The 22,110-nt window shown below is 37.4% G+C and overlaps 3 protein-coding genes across 3 annotated transcripts in view; 2 read left to right on the top strand and 1 right to left on the bottom strand.

Moving 5' to 3' along the window:
* Window positions 1-5,900: 5,900 nt before the first annotated feature.
* Window positions 5,901-13,862, bottom strand: grpel1 (GrpE-like 1, mitochondrial). Its single transcript, XM_007239667.4, has 4 exons — window positions 13,751-13,862; window positions 9,254-9,410; window positions 8,912-8,993; window positions 5,901-8,125 (listed from the first exon to the last, which is right to left on the bottom strand). Exons 1-4 carry the CDS (start codon window positions 13,816-13,818, stop codon window positions 7,779-7,781), a joined length of 654 nt encoding a protein of 217 aa, XP_007239729.3. The 5' UTR covers window positions 13,819-13,862; the 3' UTR covers window positions 5,901-7,778.
* Window positions 13,863-16,116: 2,254 nt separating this feature from the next.
* On the top strand, window positions 16,117-20,005 carry LOC103025354 (piggyBac transposable element-derived protein 4). The gene is made up of 2 exons (XM_007239668.4): window positions 16,117-16,301; window positions 17,271-20,005. Exons 1-2 carry the CDS (start codon window positions 16,117-16,119, stop codon window positions 18,997-18,999), a joined length of 1,914 nt encoding a protein of 637 aa, XP_007239730.3. The 3' UTR covers window positions 19,000-20,005.
* Window positions 20,006-21,784: 1,779 nt separating this feature from the next.
* The window catches only part of sorcs2 (sortilin-related VPS10 domain containing receptor 2), a 313,031-nt gene continuing 312,705 nt past the window's right edge, over window positions 21,785-22,110 (top strand). The window contains exon 1 of the mRNA XM_049482683.1: window positions 21,785-21,899. The gene's annotated coding sequence lies outside the window, so the exon portion shown is untranslated. The remainder of the gene's footprint in view (window positions 21,900-22,110) is intronic.

Raw genomic sequence — 22,110 nt, 5'->3', positions numbered from 1 at the left:
ATTGCTGTGTGAATATAGCCCGAATCGGTATTGAAAATATTGGAAAGATTGTATCAGTGCGTTTTTGCTGTTCACACTAGGGCTGCACAATATATAGTCTCAGCATTTGTTTTATATGTTTTAAAGCTATTTTGCTTAACCAGTTCACATTTTAAAATAATATCTACCAGAATACAGAAAAAAAGATGATATCTACCAAACACAACTTTACTACAATCATTGATGCACAGATTACAGTATTAATATCATGCCATGCTAAATCAAACATCATAGCATAGAATATCAGTCACTTTTTTTTTCATTATTTTAAAATGTTCTGTATTTTAGATTAATACTAAACTCAAAACATCAAAACTATAAAGAAAAACATGCAGAATTATTTAGTAAACAAAAAAAGTGTTGGACAAACCAGAATATCCTCTATATTTTAGATTCTTCAAAGTATCTCCTCTTGTTTAGATGATCAGTTTTGAACATCTCTGCTGGATTTTCTCAGTTTTATGAGGTAGAGTCACCTGGAATTCAGGCTTTCAGTTAACAGCTGTGCTGAACTCATCAAGAGTTAATTACTTGTTAAATTTCTTGTCTCTTAATGTAAAGTTTGAGAGCATCAGTTAAAGTAAAGTAGTGAAGAGGTAGAGTTACAGGTATACAGTGAATAGTGAATATTTGAGTAATGTTCGAATCCAGATTATGAGAAGCAACAACTACTCAACTAAGTAAAGACAAAAAAACATTATGATGATGAAACTGGCTCTAATCAGGACCGCCAGAGTTACCAGCTTTAGAAACTGTGTATTTTGGTTTGTTTAACACTGTTTTTAAGTTACTACATGATTCCTTATTATTATGTGTTCCTTCATAATCTGATAGATCACTTCAGTATTCATTTATTATATAAAAAATGTATATATTTTTTCCGCAATATCGTGCAGCCCTAGTTCACAGTCTCTTTAACCTGCAGTGTGAACATGAACGCTTAAGAAAAAGTGAAAATCCTCCCTTCAGACTTTCTTTTTTCTGACGTACTTCATCTCTAACCCGCTGTATCTATGCAGATTAAAGAGGAGCACTGTGATCTTGTCCGGGGCTGGAAGCGTTTTGAGATAATAGGCTGACATATCTCTCTCTCTCTCTCTCTCTCTCTCTCTCTCTCTCTCTCTCTCTCTCTTCCTCTTTCGTAAGACGAGTGAAGGATGGAGAGAAGGATCAGTCCTGGTGTTTTTCTGTCACTTTTTAATTTTTTTATTTTTCCCCAGTGCAGAGCTTTTGTCCGCTGGCCTGCTCTCTCTCTCTCTCTCTCTGTCCTATTTAAATGTAAATGATGCTGTCTGCAGGGGCTGCACGCCTGAATACGAACGAGGGAGGAGAAGAGAGGGAGAGAAGTAAACGAGTGTCCCTCACCGCTCATCCGCTCATCCTCTCTTCTCCCCCTCGCTGCCCTGCTGTCATAACCCCAGCCTCCAGCTCACGGCTTCCTTTCAGCAGCTTTCACAACCATGTTAATAATCCTGAACCATCACAAAGCCTCTGTTACGCTGTGCGGACAAAAGTGTTGGGACGCCTGTTTGGTGCAAAAACAGTTTTATAGAGTTTATCCTGCTTTTGTTGGAGTAACTGTTTCTCCGGTCCAGGGAAGAAGAAGAAGGCTAGATTTGTACTTTTGTACGATCCCGAAAGTATTGTATACTATGGAGCTCCATCATTTCAGAGAACACAGATCCACTGCTTCCCATAGAGTCATGTTCATTTATCTCCTCTAGATGGTCCTATTCTTTTGGCAATACTCTAATATCCTCTACACGAACAAGAAAAGCTTATCATTTTGTCTCAATTGGTCAGCTAACCCAAATCCAAAGTCTGATCCAAAAGATTAACATGCATTTTCATGCATTTTTGAAGACAAAAAAAATTACTGTATGTAAATGAGCTCTGTTCTGATTGGCTGTAGTGCTTTAAAAAATATAATTCAAAGCTGATCCACTCCTCATAACTTTATAACTTCATAAAATCAGTGCCTGAATGCAGAATGCAGAGGGTTTAATACCTAAAAAAAAAAAGTTAAAGGAGTGTTTTTAGCGCAGAGTACTTTTTAAACGTGACAGCCAATCAGCAATCAGAAGAGAGCTAATTTGCATATTCCCACCTATACTCATGCTAACACTGTTTAGCTATGCTAAATTTGTGTCATTTTTATTTGTATAGGTTGTGGTAATATTTCAGCTCCCAATTATTGTCTTATTTGCATGTCTCCGCCCCTTTCAGACTACCACAGTTTAGCTCCCTCCACTTATAAATTGGGTTATAAGCTTGACTGAATGTTAGACACAACCAATGAGAACAGAGCTTATGATTAAATACTCTTTTTTTTTTTTTTTGATGTTGCAGAGGGCAACTAATTTACATATCCCCAACTATCCACCACAGTGTATCCCTGCCTACTGGGTATAACCAAAGTTAGAAGTATTAGTGGGTGGGGCTAAACTTTGTTAGCCCGATTATGTGGATATATTTCAGTAAATTATTTGCTCTTTGTGACATCTTAAAATTTACATTTGCCCTTCAAACCATCTTCAAATCAACATATAAAAATTAAATGCATCACAGTAAATTTTACTTTTACTTTCATTTATCCCTATATGGGCTCTTTAAAGCCGCATTAAAGGGGAACTCCAGTGTGAAATGGACTTGGGTTGTTTTGAAATATAAGAATAAGTACAAACATTTGTTAAATAGCCTTCACCTCTATTTTCCCCCAGAATTCCCAAATACAGCACTTTTATTCAATGTTCCCAACAGGCCACAATGCTAGTGATGGGGGCATAAAGTTACCCATGCAAAGAGATCACTATTTTTACACCATTAACAACCTAAAAATAGCTCTGCACTTTTTTAATAGGATTCGGAGGACTCTGACATATAAAACGAAGCACTGATATTTTATTAAAAACACAGTTTATACCCACAGTACCTTCAGCTAGTTCTCTGGGTGTCACCATCTACCAATTAAGTAATGATAAGTCAGCTAATCAGCACGAATGAATAGGTGGAATAGCTTGTAAAACAGATTTCAAAGTTAATTCAATGTAAATGCATTTCCCTGGAATTAACAGAATTTTCAGGGTCTCAGAATTGTGACATTTTCAATTATATCGACTAATCGTTTCAGCTCTAAGAGTTACCTATGCAATTTTACAACATTAACCAACAAGCTCAACGTAGCTCCACACTTCATTGGTAGGATTCTGAGGCCCTGAAAATTCAGGTAAATCCAGGGAAATGCATTTTCACTAAATTAGCTTTGAAATCTGTTGTCATTTATGTAATTTATTTAAATTTGTCGATTACAAATTGTATTGTCGACTAATCGTTAATTTGTATTAGTACTGCATTACACAAAGTGCTGGAGACAGAGAAGTCTCCAAAAGTGCCCAAACACAACAGATTACATATTTAACCGCTAAATATTAAAACTTTCCAGACATTTAAACAACATTCAGACATTTAAATGGCTTTGAAATCTAATGTTCAACTGTTTTTTATCATTTTTAGAGATGGAAGACATGGCAGAAATAATCGTTAAATAATCGAGTAATAGAAAAAATAATCAGTAGTTGCAGCCCTAGCAACTTTATGCCCCTATCTTTAGCATTATGGCCTGTTGGGAGCATCGGCTAAAAGCAATGGGCTATGTAACAAACGTTTTTAATCATTATCATGTTTCACTACAACACAAGTCCATTTTTACAGTGAAGTTTTCCTTTAACTCATAGGGAGGTGCATCAGGACAGGGAAACCAGTAGAAATATAAGGAATAGAGGTGCATTTGTGAATTAAAGGTGCTGTTTGTGACATTACAAAACTTTTTGAGTCTTTGAGTCATTAATACAGGTGTACTATTGGAGGAATATCAGCAGATGGTGCTGTTGGGTTCGGATTAATCACACTGTGTACGCTTCACTGTAAAATTATTATTATTATAGTTTTTTTTTTTGTTGTTTTTCACCCAATAAATGCCAAATCCTCCACCCCTCTCTTTACGACATGCTTTACAACCATCAGGTTCATTTACATCTGATTCATTTTCAGTTTTATTCATTTTATTTTATTGTATTTCACAGAAGGGTGCCGTGTGTTACCTGCTTTATACAGAACGTCCTAAAGAGGCTTCAGTGTGTGTTAATGTGACAGGACTGACCCCGCTGTTTTAGGAGCTGTAAATACTTGTGTTTTTGTAAGATAATTTAATATGCGCAGGGGCGGGGCGGTGCTGAACCAGAGAAACTGATCTGTGAAATGTAAAGTATTTTATTTGAAAGCATTTTTATAAGTTTTGTAATAAAAAGAGAAAAAGAGAAACACTGGTGGGAGGAGCTTAGCACGGTTTACTCTCGGTCGGGCGGCGGCAGCATGCTGTTCTTCATTTTCTAAGCAGTGTTTTTCAGGCGTTCATCGTTTGTAAAGGTGTTCAGTACGCTGGAGCTGAGTGGAAAGTTATATTTTCAGGCCTTCTGGTTTCACTGCACATAATACCACACACATCTCCTATTTTGTATTAAAGTGTTCATACAAAACCAGCTACAGTGTTTGTCCTTCCTTATTTATTTTATTCTGTCCTGTACAAAAACAGTATTTCAACTTAAATGTGCTTAAAGTTGTTTATATTAAGTTTTGGGGTGAAAATGCTGAGATGTTTAATAAGAATATTTGAATGAAAAACACCAGCTGTATTTAAAGAGAGTAATTGTCTGTGTCCCATTTGTGTAATACTTATACTGGTAAAAGTATAGATTATATATTGTATTAATTAATAATTAATTAACAGTGCAGGTTTTGCAGGTTAGTACACTGTATGGCATTTTCTTAGACAGAGAATAAGCCTGACCCTATACATCACACACAGACAGTACCATTCAAAAGTTTGGACACACCTTCTCATTTAATGCTTTTATTGTTTTTCTACACTTTAAATGAATAGTGAAGTGATCTATCAGATTATGAAGGAACACATAAGGAATCATGTAGTAACTTAAAAACAGTGTTAAACAAACCTAAATACTCTGTGAAGAAGTATTTAGATACTCTTATCTGAGGAGCTGTTTGTTAACTTGTGGTTTCTGAGGCTGGTAACTCCTGATGAGTGCCGTTTTCATCATTATTATGTTTTTGAAAAAAAGTATTTTTTTTATTGATTGACCTTCATTTATTTAAATAAATAAAGTATTATTTATTTATTTATTTGAGTAGTTTTTGTTTCTCATAATCTGGATTAGTACATTACTCAAATATTCACTATTCACTGGGTAAACTGTGTAAAACTGATCATCTAAACAAGAGGAGATACTGTGAATAATCTAAAATATAAAACATTCTGGTTTAAAACTTTTGTTTTTTTAAATAGTTATATTTCTGTTTCTTCATTGTTTGGATGGAAAACATTTTAATACAATGAAAAAATGAATGAATGAAATGAATTTAAGGTGTGTTCAAACTTTTGATTGCAACAGAGATGCAGATTTCATTTTCCAGCAGGACTTGGCACACTGCCCACACTGCCAAAAGTACCAATTGGTCTTATTTAATTTAATTTAATTTTTTATTGGCTGTAAGCCATAAACATCAACAATAAAAGAAATATACTCTTTAAAATAGATCGCTCTGTGTTTAATACATCTATATAATATACGAACTTCACATTTTTAACTGAGTTACTAAAACAAAGTTACTTTTTAATGATGATCTATTTTTTTAAGATGCACCTGTAGTCTGTCTCTGGGCTTAATCAGTTTATGAGAAACTGCTCCAACTGGATTTGAACATACATTATGAGGTGTTTGTCCAGCAGGTGGCGATGTTGAATCAAACATTATGGGAAGAATAAAGCAGCACAAAGTCAAATAAACATTAGAGGTCCTTTTACTTCATGTATGCACATATTTGGGGTATTTTAATTAAGACGTGTCTACAATTTAAAAATACTTTAAATGTCCAAAAGTATCCAGACACTTCTAATGAGTGAGTTCCTGTTTTTGTTGGAGTAACTGTCTCTACTGGTCTGGAAAGAAGGCTTTCTACTGGAACATTGGAACATTACTGTGAGAATTTGATTGCATTCACTTCTTCACAGCTCAATACTGGGGGTTTACACCTTTTTAGCCCACACCTGAAATTAGCCATGGTGCTAACAGATTTATTAATATGTTTATCTGCTACAGAGAGTCCTAATCTATTGGCAAAATCTCTAATAGGAATTATTAGAAGGGACTAGACAAGCTGTGTGTGTGCACTTACACATCTGTGTCAGCAATGGGTTGAACTTAGCAGTATATAGCATGCAATTTTGAAATTTGAAAGGGTGTCCAAATATTTTTGAACATATATATGTAATATGATCAATAGAATAGGATGCTCTGGAGCAGATTTTAAATCATAAGCTTTTTTTCCAGGGCTGAATGCAATCAAATCCTCCTCACAGCAATGTTCCAGCATCTAATGCAAAGCCTTAAAAGAAGTGCATTGGCTGTTACTGCAGTAATTGATATTCTTCTTTTTTAGAACAGAACAAGAACAGGTGTCCAAATACTTTTGGACATGTAACATTACCTTCTTCTCCTAAAGGCCTCTGTGTAAAGACATACATATGGAAACAATACAATATTCATATACATACAACTCAAAGACTAAAGAACAGAACGCTAAACAATAGTAGAAATCCACGTATTGTTAACCAGCTGATGATGTTCTTCACTACTCAGAGAGAACTCCAAAGTTATACAAGTCCGTTATCATCCATACTGTTGGTCGTCAGTGTGTAGTCAAGAGCCCAGCCTCTTCATGGAACACCAGGACTGGACGCACCTCCAGCCAATCACGGCTTCAGAACCGACCCAGCTGACCTCTCCAAGCTCCACCCACTAATGTGTATGATCATAACTGCAGCTGTGGGATTGGACAAGCTTTACAAAATCCAAAACTGTAGCCCCGCCTCCTACATTTAGTGTGTTATTAATATACATCTCTGTAAAAAAAAAAAAAGGGAGCATATAAAAATGCAAATTTTAAACCTCTGGAATATAATCAAGAGGAAGATGGATGATCACAAACCATCAAACCACCAAACTGAACTGCTTGAATTTTTACACCAGGAGTAAAGCAGCATAAAGTTATCCAAAAGCAGTGTGTAAGACTGGTGGAGGAGAACATGATGCCAAATCAGGGTTATTCCACCAAATATTGATTATTTCTGAACTCTTAAAACTTTATGAATATGAACTTGTTTTATTTGCATTATTTGAGGTCTGAAAGCTCTGCATCTTTTTTTGTTATTTCAGTCATTTCTCATTTTCTGTAAATAAATGCTCTATTTTTTTCCAGATATATATGTATATATAAATCACCCTAATGAGAGATGGTAGGTAGCTCTGCCCACCTCAGTATATACCACAATATATAGTATATACCTCACTATAAACCTAATGTTAAATAATTTCTCTCATTTTACATGTAGATAGATTTATTATTAGAGTGAATATATATTAATAACACTCTAAATGTAGGTATTGTTATATACACTGAGAAGGAGGCGGAGCTACAGTCTCTCATTGGGGTGAATAATATAAATTATTACAACTCTAAATGTAAGTATTGTGATGTTATACACTAAGGAGCTACAGTTTAGGATTATGTAAATCTTGTCCAATCTCACAACAGCAGTTCTTCTGAAACAACCGAACCAATCAGTGGGCAGCTCATGAACAGACCAGTCAGGAGGACTCCACCTAGGGAGCCTTGACCACGCCCACCAGGGCCGGCCGGAGGGTGCGGCCGTGGATCTTGTAGCCTACTTTAGTGACCAGAGCGACGGTGCCGGGCTCCTTGCCCTCGACGGGGGCGTGGAACAGAGCCTCATGCTCATACGGGTCGAACTTCTGCCCCACCGGGTCCAGCTTCACCAGACCGTGCTTACTGAACACCTTCTGGATCTGCACCTCCGTCATCACCAGCCCGTCGTACAGGTTCTTCAGGTGAGGGTTTGCTGAGGTCACTTCCTCTTTGGGAACGCTCTCCGTGGCCTTTTCCAGAATATCCGCCACCTCCAGGAGGTCTTTACAGAAGCCCTGGATTCCTACAACAGCAGAGAACCACATTTAGCACATGATATATTTAGAGATTTGACTAATGAGAAATTATTTTGGTTCAATTAGTTAATTAGTTAACGACTCTTTCTGCAAAAATTATACTTAAAGTGGCAGTCCGCATTATTTTTCTTTCTAAACTAAAAGCAGAAGCATTTCTGAGTGGAGAAAAATATGGATAAAATATTGTGTTTAATGGTATCAGTGTGCTGAAACCACCATCCTTGCTAAGCCTAATAATATATTCATTCTAAAAACTAGGATGTCGGGTCTTTTTTGGTGGGATTTCTTCTTCTGGCCATGTCACGCATCTTTACGTACTTACGTCACGCATACAGCCTCTAAAACAGGATCCGGCTTAGTTTTACTTCAGAAGAGGAAACTCAGAGCTCAGTAGTTAATTCACCCATAGTAAAACCAAAGAAACGAAGGGGTGAAGTTTCTGACTGAGCTCTCTCTCACTCTCTGTATCTCTCTCGATAATCACACTCTGATCATGTTCATATTATCTGTTGTCTTTTTCATATTGTCAAGATATTCAGCAAGCAGTGACACTCTCCACGAGTCTTCCTGTTAGTGCCAGCACTGTTGGCAGACTGCTACATGACGCAGGACTACATGCACCACAACATTATGATGATTGCTCTTAACGAAACAACAATGTCGCCAAAGACTGTAATGGTGTTCAGTCCTGATTTTGTCTTGGTGGAGACGAGTTGCATGGTTTTCCTACACTTCCCTCCCAGTTTCCATCAAAATGTCTGAAATGAACGTACCGTACAGCTTAGCCTCGTCTATCATCTTCTGACTCCTCTGCCGGATGTTCTCGGTGTCGGCCAGCGCCCGCTTGTATTTATCCTGCAACCAAACAAACGCAGGTTAATCCAGCATTACAGCAGCTGTCAGAATGCCAGTACAGCAGAACCGCTTCATTAAAATCCTGGACTCTGATAGAAACAGTCAGTGTCTGTGGTCAGTACGAGTGTCTACCTGTAATTAACTCTATATAACATTAATAAATACATATGTGGTCAGTGAGGGTGTCGACCAGTAAAACTCTATGGGTTGTGGTTTTTACCACTTTTCCTGAACACAGTGGTGGTGTGGTGTTCTCTCACCGTCAGATCTTTGACCTGTTCCTCCAGCTGGATCTTCTCCTCGGTTAAGGCTTTCTCTGCAGGAGACGGTTCTGGTTTCTGTGCTCCATTCTCCTCCTCTGATCCCGCTCCATTACTCTTCTGCTGGGCCGCCGTGCAGAGGAGCCGGGGCGTCGCTCTGAAACAGAAGATACAGGATGAGAGGAAATCAGCAGAGTTTACATACAAAGATTTATCATTATAGAATTGGCAAGAGAGAGAGACGTCAGACCCAATAGCATACTACACACTGATCTAGAGTTGCACGGTGTACCGAAGGTTCGATTCTTTTTCGATACTACGTCATCACAAACGATTCGGTTCTTTAGCGTTCGATGCTTTCGATACTGTATATAGCCCAGTCACTAGCTTCAAATGAGTCAAATTAGTAGGCGCGATTTGATTCAGTTCATAAGAAAACTGATTCACACCGCAGCAGTCGGTGTGGCAGGATTCAGATAAACTTAGTGTTCTGAACAAATGAATCGATTCACGCACAAGCCAGCAGAGCAGCAGCGAGTGTAGAATGGCGACGGCTAAAATAACAGATGTCTCTCGTCCGCGACTTGTGGACAAAACGGGCGCGAGGAGTGAAGTGTGGGAAAATAGTCTGAGATGAAGGCATCTGTTTTTTATTTATATTTTTATTTTTAAATAAAATAACGAAAATAACGAAAACTGAAAGTGAAACTAAACTACTTTATTTATAAGCGCTGTTTTCACTCCCGCAGTTGTACAGCGGGGGGTGTTGTGCCGATTCTGTCCGCGAAGCGGGAGTCGGATTCAGTAGCGGATTCGGCACAAGCGCGGCGGCACCTCGCGGTCCGCGGTGTTAGTTGTAAGCGCTCGCGCTAGCCGCAAAATACGACAGAAAACACTGAGGGAGCTGCAGACTTATGTGTGGGACTAGAATATGAGCACGAGGAGATAAAAGAGAACCTTTACCTGTGAGTAGCTCACATCAGAACACGCAAATCTCTCTCTCTCTCACTCTCGCTGTGTCTCTTTCTCTGTGTCTCTCTCTGTCTCTCTCTCTCGCACGTGAACGCCTCCGCGTTTGACCTGCAGCACTGTGTTTAGCTGTTCTTAAAAATCATTTTAATTAAATAATAGTTCTATGCTTCTATGTTACAGTGTTATTTAACATAATTCTGATCATATTTCGCTCATTCATTTAGCAGACAAGCACCCTGATCTCTACAAAGAGCTGAGAAGTCGACAGGTTAGCGGAGTTAGTCAAGATACACTCTGTCTGTAGCTTTACTAAGATTTACTAGCGACTGCTTATTAAAAACGGTAAACGGTTGATTAATAAAACGGAGCAGTGAGTGTTAAAATGAACATAACATTGTAATGTTCTTCTGTCTCTTTATTTTCCTTATTCAGAACTTAATTTCTGCCCGCCCGTCAGGTTCACATAGTCAGGCTACCATTACCTCTGGTTTTAGTTTTAGTTTTTAGGAAGTGTTTAGATAATTATGTTATAGTTAAGGTTATAATAACGAAACTTGTTTTTTGTTCAAATGTTTCATTTTAGAATAAAAACGTTTGCACCTATTGTTCAGTGTTCAATCCAGTTCAGTCAAAAATAAACATTTTATGTTCAGATATTTTTATTGTTTTTTTTTTTTCTTCCAAGTATCGTTTTGGTATCGAGAATCGTGATACTACAGTTGGTATCGGTATCGAAGTCAAAATTTTGGTATCGTGACAACCCTACACTGATCACACTGATACTAGATGCTGTGTGTGTTTGTCGTATCCCAGAACAATGCAATAGCTTTACCAAACTGTGGTTGGTGTTGTGCAGTGGATAACACCACTACCTGCTAGTGTGCTACCACATCATGTGGGAGACTGGGGTTTAATGACCGGTCTGGGTGACTACAGAATGCTGCACTACACCAATAAGAGTCCTTGGGCTAGACCCCCATCACTACATTGGCCCACTTCTGTAACAGGATAAAAAAAATAATCTTAGATAAAAGCATTAGATAAATGCTGTAAATGTACCAAGTGATTGCCAGATGTTTGCTATGGATTTGCCAAACTGATTGCTTGGTGCAGCACTGAAAAGTGGTTACTATGGTGTTGCCAAATAGTTAACAAAGATTCAACTAGACTTTATTTTTATTTGCATCACATGAGGTGTAGTGCTGCAACTAATAATTTTGGTAGTTGAATAATCTGATGATTATTTTTTAGTCGATTAGTCAACGGTTATTTCTGCCATGTTCTCTAAAAATTATAGAGGTCGATTATATCAACTAATCGTTGTAGTTTTAATGAGGTGACAATTCAGTCTTCTTGAATCCTTGATAGTAAGCAATTCAGATATATTACAAACCAGCCACTTGGTAATATAATTTGAACTAGTTGACAACACCACAGAAACCACTTTTCAGTGCAATCATGATCCCAATTAGTTTGTAAGTGTTTGCTGTAGTGTTGAAAGGTGTTTGCTATGATGTTGCCAAAAGGTTGTTACCATATTCTCACATTGAGTAGTTGTTTCTTCTCATAATCTGGATTAGAACATTACTCAAATATTCACTATTCACTGTATACCTGTAACTCTACCTCTTCACTACTTTACTTTAACTGATGCTCTCAAACACTTTATTAAGAGACAAGAAATTCAAGTAATTAACTCTTGATGAGTTCAGCACAGCTGTTAACTGAAAGCCTGAATTCCAGGAGACTCTTCTTCATAAAATTGACTGAGAAAATCAAGCAGAGATGTTCAAAACTGATCATCTAAACAAGAGGAGCTACTTTGAAGAATGTAAAATAGAAACCATTTCCGGTTTGTTTAACACTTTTTTTTTTGCTTTAGTGATTGCATTAGTATTTCATGCAGTTGATATTGTATTGGCTTAGGCATTGAGGTTCAAATAAGATATGTCCTCCAAAATCGTCTGTTTTACTCATCTTCCTCTAACTTGAAACACTATGAATAGGAAAAAATGTGGTGAGAAATTATATATTTTTTATTGATAACATTTTAAGTGTATATTATTAGTATATGTATGTTTTGAATATGACCATCTCTCAGTATTGTTCACATAAAAATCTAATTATGCAGGAACATGTAGGAAAGCTCCTAAAAGTCCTGTAATGACTGTAAGCTGTAATCACGGCTCAGTAGATAACTGACTTAGCTAACTAGAGGACACTCACAGCAGAGCAGCCACACTGAGCTGCACAGTGCACTTACTATCCCACAGAACTGATCACAATCTGAACACAATTAAACCGGATTAAAAGTCATACTCGTTCAAAAACCACAGTTAAAACAAGTTAGAATCCACTGCAATAAGGAGTCAGATAAGCAGCAGACTGGGACCACCACATGACCACACAAAAAACCCTGATCAATCTGAACACATTTAAACTGGATTAAATTTCAAACTTGTTTATAAAACACAATTAAAACCAGTTCCATTCCACTACAACAAGTTAGATAAGCATCAGACCATGTTGGTCAGTAGTTTTAAATGTTTTCCAAGTGTAAATGATGGATCTGTCAACAATCAAGGTCAATCCAAACGTATTATGTTCAATATAATAATAATAATGATAATAATAATAATTTGAATAATAATAATAATAATAATAATAATATAATATTGTAATATAGTAAACATTGAAATATGTTTAATGGGTTTGAATACTACAGACTCCGCCCACATCCTCTTCAAACATATTCTAATCATCTAATTTTAAGTAGTAGTTAACAAGTAATGTGTATTTTCTAAAGTAAAGGTGGAATGGTTGCTCGGCTAAAGAGGATTCCATTTCTATGCTGTTGCTATGGTTACTTAGCGTAATAAGTGGGTTGATGAAGTATCCCAAGTGGTTGCTCTGATGGTTGCTACAACACCAAGTTAGATAAGCACGTGACTGCGATTAGACTGGGAACACCAAACGACCCTACAAACAGTCCTAACCAATCTGAACACATTAAAACCGGATTCAATTTCCGACTAATTTAAAACACAGAACTAAATCCAGTTAAACTTCACTAAAACGTATAACTTTATAAGCAGCCGATTTAAATCAGACACTACACGGTCCAGCAATCAGTCCTGTTTAATCTAATCACATTTAAACCGGTTCAATTTATAAAACACAATTAAAAACAGTTAGACAACAAGCAGAAGGCTGGGATCACCACATGACCCTGAAAACAGCACTGGCTCCACGGCACGAGCCTTTATTTAACAGCATAAACACGCATGTACTGAGAATTAAAGATGTATTAAAATATAAACCGGATTAAATCTTAGACTCGTTCATAAAACACAATTAAAACAGTTAATTATGTACATTAGGTAAGCAGTAGACTGTGAACACCACATGACCCTGCAAACAGCCATGAGTCCACCGCACGAGCCCTCATTTATCTACATTAAACACACCTGTACTGAGTACAAAAGCGGTATTATAATATAATCCGAATTAGAAGTGTGAACGCACCGTACAGCTGAAGGTGACAGCAGTCTGAAGCAGCCCTGCCTCAGCGCGCTCGCGCACAAACTCGCCATCTTTACTCCAATGAAGCTACTGGAAGCCGCCGCACGCGCTTCCAGGGCGCGTTGCGTCATAGGGCAAAGTGGGCCGTGCGGCCAGCTGTGGACCAATCACAGCGTGGAGCGTCGTGACGCGCTCCGAGACTGGCCAATCAGCGGTGGGAGCCGGAGTGTGACCATTTCCTGTAGTTTCCTGTAGTTACAACAGCCGCGCGCGCACACACGTGTGTGTAAAGGGCAGAGTGTTTCCGGAACACAGTGAAGGTTATGAACACAGCTTCATTATTAATTCAGGTTTTATAAATAATAACCTATTAAACCCCTTTTATACTTAAAAAATAAAGTAATATTCAGTTTATTTAAGTTTTAGATTTTTTTTTAGCTTTTACAAAAGCCTAGATATATTATCTGTGAAAATCTAATGGGATTTATATTAATTTATATCAAAAGAGAAAATATCTGAAGTTAGTTATAGACAAAATAACAAAAAAGTTTATAACACCCCATTTTTTGCCTTTTTGGTGCAAAATCCACTGCTATGGCCCTTAAGTAAAACAAATGAGCTGAAAGTATAGTGTTAAAAATTATATTGAAAAAAAAACAGTGTATTATTTTAAAAAGAAGGGACATTTTTAACAAACAGTTAATTGGTTAATAGCTTACAGCTGTTAAGTAGCAACTAGGTTTGGAAATGGATTTACATTGCAAATACATTGCATATTTTATAAAGCAAATAATTTACATATAATGTGTTATTTAGATCTACCCACTCACTATTATATTCCTTCTATAAAAACAATATAATAAATAAAAATAATGAAAAATACAATAAATGACAATACATAGATGACCATCATCATGAATAATTGTTAAATTAAATGTTTTTTTTATTAATTTCGTTACTACCCAAGTTAATAAAAATATATGTATATAAAAAATAAATTAACTAAATAACCAAAACTAAAAATATACATGTTTGTAAGTTATTTTTACTTTATATATTTTATATATTTTTAGTTTTACTAAAACAAAATAGAACACATTACAATTAGGTGGTAGGAGTTATAGAGGGGTTCAATTCAGTAGATCTCTGTCAATAATATAAGGTAAAATATATATATATATATATATATATATATATATATATATATATATATATATATATATATATATATATATATATATATATATGGACATTTTTAATAATATAAATAATAATATTTGTGTAAATGTACAGATTTATCTAAACTCAGCACAGGACTTTTATTTTGTAAAAATGTATCGTTGATGACGACAGCCCCGTTCGAAGCTGAACAGGAGTTACTAGGCTTGTTCGAGATGCGGCTGCGCCTCGCCTTGCTGGTCAGCGAGAGCAGCCGCGTGCAGGTGGGCGGGGTGGAGGAGCGGAGAAGTCAGGTCGGACAGTCTCCACCTGCAGCCCACGTGAACAACACAGGATCTCGCGATGAATGCGCTGTATGTTACAGATGTATTGTGTAGCACTAAATTAATAATGGGATTAATTTTTTATTTGCAGACCAGCTTTTCTGTCCTTTGTTCTTGGAAATAAATACATCATGCTCATTTACACAGCTTTAATTGTTTAGCGCATTTCACAACACAAAAACAATAGAAGAAAAGAAAAGTAGATCTCAGTATAATAGTTATGTAGGTTTAAAGATAATTAATAAGAGCAGTTCAGGGCGCTTTATAAAACAGTAAAAATGATAGCAGTTGAGCTTTATTATGATATAAAATGCAGATTATGAACAAATAAATATTTTTGAATACTGCATGAAAATGAACTGTCTTGCTACTAGATATGACAGTGTAAATACTGTGTTTTTTAAGGGGTTTTAGAGGAGATATATATTTTAAAATAAAAAGATTCACACGTGATAGGTGTCGGTGGATCTTCTAACCAATGGGGATTAAGCTCTGTCGTCATCAGGGCGGCTCTAGGCTCCCGCAGTTGGTGGGAAGCAACTGCAGCGCCTGGGTCAGACGGCTGCAGGCAGATTTCACTCGCGGGACTATAACGCCGGAAGTCATCGTCACGTGATGAAGGCGCAGACGCAAGTCGGACAAAAAAACTAACCAGCATGCACCATACCGAGCCAGGCGGCGATCGGACTGCGCAGCGCCGGGTTAAGTCGAACAAGCCTACTGAGTCGACTCTGAATCCTGAATTCTGATTCGATTCCTTAACAGCGGTTAGATTAACTGAGCTGCGGAATCGATTCTCGAGTCGCGAGTGCTTGGAATCGGAGAGTCGATTCCGACTCCAGGTCCCGACTTGACGGGGTTTCGGGAATGGAGGTGCGGGGCAGGCCGGGATGCGGGGCGGGGGGAGCCGTTGCGGGGGGTGAGTCAGAGAGTGAGCAGAGTGAACCGGAGAGTGAACCAGAGAGTGAACCGGAGAGTGAAGATTCGGACAGTTCTTATGACTCTATAGATGAGGATGCGCTGATAGAGGGTATAGACCCTGTTCTGGACCGGTGAGTCTGACTGAGTCCAGCTCCAGTGTTCTGCTAATTTCTGGGTACAGTAGAACCATTTAAGGGTTCTTTATCAAATGGCGTTGGTTCTAGGTTAACGTTATATAGAACCGTAATAATTCAAAGAACTTTTTAAATGCTCATCTTTTGGTTTATATGCAACACCACAAAGATTTCTACTGTTGTAGTGGAGACTTTAGGGGTTTCTGGGGTAATTTTTATCCTCTGTGATTTTATTCCTGTACAGGACGATCATGTACGTGAAAATTACAGACTGAATTATCTACTGTTTTTCTCTGGTAATTTTAGTCCCGTCCGGACGCACATCTCTGAGTTTTGTCTCCTCGCGTTTAATAAAATAGCTATTTGTTTACTGCCGCGCACCGTAATTACACTTTGGGCGCTAGTTTCCACGGAGATCCATGTTAAAAACACAACAGCGAGTGGAAATGGAGGAGCAACTGAACACCACAATGTCATGTGACCACGAAAGTCTAAAAACTTACTGCTCCTCCTGTTTTTTCAATTGCAGTCCAGATGCAGGAGTTTTATCACCGAGTAAAAGTGTAAAATATTTTTCACAGACGCCCCCTGAGAAACTAATTGTGTCGAATTGTCTAGAACTTTCTGGGAGTGTCCAGAAGTGCACTAAACATTATAAATACAGTTACCTTAAACTAAACATTTAATGTGATGTTCTGCTGAGTTTATTTAGATTCAGGCATCAAGAAGTTTCAGACGTCCGGCAGACGCATTTTACTCTGTCAGATGATAATTCATAAAGACAAGAATGAAAAATTACTCTGTAGTGTCCATCTTAATGAATTTATTTACAACATGGGAGCCAGTTTTGCACGTCACACTTCAGATTCTGGGTAATGTCCAGATTCTTGGCTACCATAATTGAGTAAAATTGGCTTAAGATGATTTACTAATTATTTTTGGTTGTTTTTGTTTTTTATGCTGCAGTGATTTTAAGGTTGAGGACACCAATGAAGAATGGAAGCCAAGTCCAGAACAACAAGGAACATTACCTGGGTTGTCACCTTTGCCAGTGAAGAAACGTAGGATTACAGAACTGTCACCTGCATCAACGTCTTCTCATCTTCTCTCTGAGAGCTCCAGCCCTACCTCTGGATCATCTTCAGTTGAAGATGATAAGGGAGAAACTTGGCATGACATTTCGGAAGACGACGAACAGCCTGATATCCCTAAGTTCTATCCAAAGCGCTGTCCAGGCTCTCAGCTTGCCCCAAATGCTGCGTACTCTCCCCTTGAATTATTTCAGATTTTCATGTCCGAGTCAGTTGTCGGAACGATCGTTGCAAATACAAATGCATTCGCTAGAAAAAGAGCTCAGGCTGTGAAACAGTTTGATTGGTTTCCTCTCACAGTTCAAGAGTTTTACACCTACATAGGCATTGTCATATTTGCGAGTTTGATGCAGCTGAAAACTCTTAATGACTACTGGAGCGAGAAAGCGATTTATAGCCTGCCCTTTCCCCGTTCTGTCATTTCCAAAAAGAGGTTTCTGGCAATAACCTGGAACCTCCATCTGTGTGATCCAGAGAAGGTTGAGGAGAACAAGAGTCGAAAAGGAGGCGCAGGATATGACCGCCTGTTCAAAATAAAGCCTTTATATACAAGTCTGCTGCTAGCATGCCAGACATGCTTCCAACCAAAGCGTGAACTAAGGGTTGTCAAAAAGATTGTGTCTTCCAGTTCCTGCATTGGACCCAAGTCAACAAAACATGGCTACGGCTACAAGCTCTTCATTCTTGTGGATTCTGCCACTGGGTACAGCTGGAACTTCTTTGTCTACAATGGTTCGTCATTCAAGAAAACTGGCAAAGGGCTAGGCTATGATCTGGTCACAGAACTCGTCAGGAACTCTTTGCTTGGCACGGGTTATAAACTGTACCTGGACCAATTTTATACAAGCCCCGCCCTTTTGTCAGATCTGTATGCTAAAGAGATGCTTGCCTGTGGTATGATCCCTACAAACCGACTGGGCTTTCCAAGGGCAAAGCTTAATGACATTCCGGCGAATGCCGCAAGAGGAACGATCCGCTGGACAAGACGTGGCGAGCTCCTGTTCGTCAAATGGAAGGACACCAGAGAAGTGGCCATTTGCACCAATTTTCACAAAGCATACAATGAAGACACAATCAACAAGAGGGTCAAAGACAACCAGGGTGTCTTGCAGAAGAGGCAGGTCCCTATTCCATGTGCATTCAAAGATTACAACACAGTCATGGACAGAGAGGTTCACTCAGATGCCTTGCTCAGGTACAACAATGCGCTTCACCAAACCAAAAGGTGGTACATGACTTTCTTTTACCACTTTATCGACATTGCAGTGGAGAACAGCTTCATATTGCATAAAGAGTTGGCCAAGCAGAACGGTAAGGATGCATTGACGAGCAAGCACTTCAGAGAAGCACTCGTGACGGACTTGACCAAAGTCTGCACTCGGTCGGCTCCTCTTTCACAACGTTCGGTGGAGAATGAATGCTACCCATCGTTTTTCACAGAAGACCCCAGTGCTGGGAGAAGAGTCTGCGCTTTGTGCAAACTAAACAACAAAACAATGAAGACTCCCGCTTACTGCATGAAGTGCCAAGTGCCGCTATGCCTGATGCCCAAACGCAACTGTTTCCTTCAGTGGCACCAGGAGGGTTTTCAGTATGGAGTGTAGCTAGTAGAGTTACAGCGATAACCAGTATACCATGGTACGAATCTTTATGGTGATCTTACATTAAATGTTATTTAATTTATTTCTAAAGAGAGAGATCACATTTTTACATTTTATTTATTTTAAATTAAGGAACAGCTTTATTATTTTACTTAAAGTAAAAAAGTATAGACTGCACATTGAATAGACCTCTCACAGTCAACGTCACTAGACCCTTCATAGTCAACACAATTAGACCCTTCACAGTTAGCACAACTGTACCCCTCACAGTTAACATGACCAGACCCTTGACACAGTCAACGTGACTAACCCACTCATAGTCAACAAGACTTAACCCCTTACATAACTGTACAATACTGTATACCAAAAAACATATTTATATACAGTATTTATTACACAATGACAATATCGTACCATTACAAGCATAGTAACTAATGCACCATTACATTCCTATTGATCTTATTCATCAAATGGTGCAAATCTTTTTGTATTTAATATGACTTTTTGTTACAAAATAAAGCTTTCTTTCCATTTTTCATTCAAATGCCTGTACATCTTTACATTGTTTTTTTTTTTTAGGATTTTCTGCAGCTTTTAAAGAAGGGGGTGTTTTTCACAAAGCAGCGATTCTCGTTTCGCCAGCTAACTTTAACGCAAGCCCTTTCAAATTGGACAGGTTATAAACAGGGCATAATCTATCTGGCTGATTTCCACAATTTGGTTTTATAGTAGTTTATTGTTTTTTGTCCTGAGTACATGGAGAAAGTTACTGACTTTAAACAGTTTACATAGATTTTTTAGGGAAAACAATTGAGGGAGCTTTTATACTCATTAGGTCTTTTAAGTCTTTTGGCGTTGGGTTAGTTGAGATAATTGCGCTTAGGTCGGATAAACAGAGATTTAAACACGCTCTAAGAATAGCACAGCCAAAACAACAAACCTGTCCAACAAATGCATCACTTAATGTAAGATGATAGATGATGTTATTATAATATAATTTGTAAGTTTTGTGTCTTTTCAATTTGAATATTAGTTGTACTTTTGCTTTATTCTAAACTCTAATCATTGCATTTACAAATTTGACAATGTTTGCATATGTAAAAATATATATATGAACATGCATGTTTTAACTTCTCAAATACACTGCATTTAATTCTGAAATATATATCTAAATTACATTTCAAAATATACAGTATGTACTATATACACAAGATTCATAGGTACAGACACACAGTAAAGATGCAGCTGAAACGGAGACTTAGTCCAAAGCTGTTTCCATGTGGGTTTTTAGTGGTCTATGGCAAAAATAAAGGAAAACATGGGCATGTTCTTAAACTTTTGACCGGCTGTGTATGTCTTGTTTTTAAAACTAAAGGCTAGTAAAATAGACCGTTTTAATGAGGAAAACAATAACAAAGCTACTGCGCATGTCTGTTCCTTCGACGCTTCCGGTGGCGCTATTTTCAACTATACAGCTGTCAAAATGAGAGCGCAAATTTCGCAAATCTCCTGAAAACAGAGCAAACATATGGTCAGAAATTAGTAAAAAGTGATCAAACCTCTTTTCCTGATCCTTTTGATAAGGATTAACGAGGGACGTTTTTTCCTCTGATTTAAAAGGCTTGCCAGAGGTGACCTACCCAGATGTGAATCACTATCTTGTTGAAACGGAGGCAGTGAAAGCGCACCGCAGTTTGGACGCATATAATTAATTTCTCAGTGGAAAAGTTGGGAATATTTGTTCCTGTAGTAGAGAAGCATCACTATAGTGTATGGTGAGGTTGGAGCAGATCAAACCGATCCAGCACGTACTCTGCGTGATTTATAGATAAGAAGGAGGGAGGAGTTGTGAGCGGACGCTGTAACTGCAGGCAGGTTAGCAGTGTGAAAAACGAAAGCAGAATGGAGAACTATGGAGAACTATGGAGAACTATGGAGAACCAAAAATTACATAAGTATAAATAAATAAATGTTTAAATAAATAAATGAATAAATAAATAAATGTTGACATAAATAAATGCACATATAAATGAATAAATACATATAAAAATAAGAAATGTGTTTATTAATTTATTTATTTACCTATACAATTATTTGTGCACGTATTTATTTATATATATATATATATATATATATATATATATATATATATATATATGTATTTATACATTTATATGTGCATTTATATATGTATTTATTAATTTCAACATTAATTTATTTATTCGTTTATTTGTTCACATATTTATACATTTATATGTGTATTTATTTATACTTATTTAATTTTTGGTCCTCCATAGTTTACTTGTTTAAAGAACAATTGACCTAATTTTCAATGTTTGTGACTCTCAGATTAGGTAAAGTTTGCATTCATGTTAAATTAAAAAGTTACGTCCACTGTTTTGAACGCTGTTTACCGCTGAACGGAAGTGTCCTAGGAACAGCGAAGTCACTTCCTACGCTCATGAATATTCCTCTAAAACGGTCTATAGGTAAAATAAATAATTAAAAAAAATAATAATTAAATTTCCAGTTTTCTATATTATAGCCTTATAAATATTTTTTTTGGTCAATTTGTTTTGGTTTATAATTGTTTAAAATGTTGATTAACATCAGCTCTGTTTGTCTAAGTTTATGTGTTGTTTAAGTGCATTATTGTGCTTTTTTACGTTTTTTAAATGTCCTAAATTCCTGATTTAAAGCAGGACTGCAGATCTGCTGATCTGTAAATCATACCCGCGCGCTGCTGTTGGGGGAGATGAGCTGTAGATCTGCGGATCAGCGCAGCGCGAGCAGGACTAAAAGCGCGGGAATTCAGCTCTGAGGTAAAATTGTTAGCTAGCTGGCTAATTTACCTCAGACCCGCCTATAGCCTGTGGACTACGCTTTACTGTGGGGGTTTTCAGGTCAGAATACTTGAACTAGCTAACTTATATTTAATAAAAATAACATAAGTTATCATATGTGTGTGTGTGTGTGTGTGTGTGTGTGTGTGTGTGAGAGACATAATATAAGTATAATGTTGTGATCTGTGATGCTGAGTTACTTTTAAATGTTATGTAAATATTTGTATTCCATTTACAACAATAATACAAACACAGTGTTCTAGAAAATAAC

This window comes from Astyanax mexicanus, chromosome 8 (genome assembly GCF_023375975.1).
Source record: "Astyanax mexicanus isolate ESR-SI-001 chromosome 8, AstMex3_surface, whole genome shotgun sequence".
NCBI classification, from domain to species: domain Eukaryota; kingdom Metazoa; phylum Chordata; class Actinopteri; order Characiformes; family Acestrorhamphidae; genus Astyanax; species Astyanax mexicanus.
Note: the sequence above shows the minus strand (reverse complement) of the source record. Positions and strands in the feature narration are given on the sequence as shown.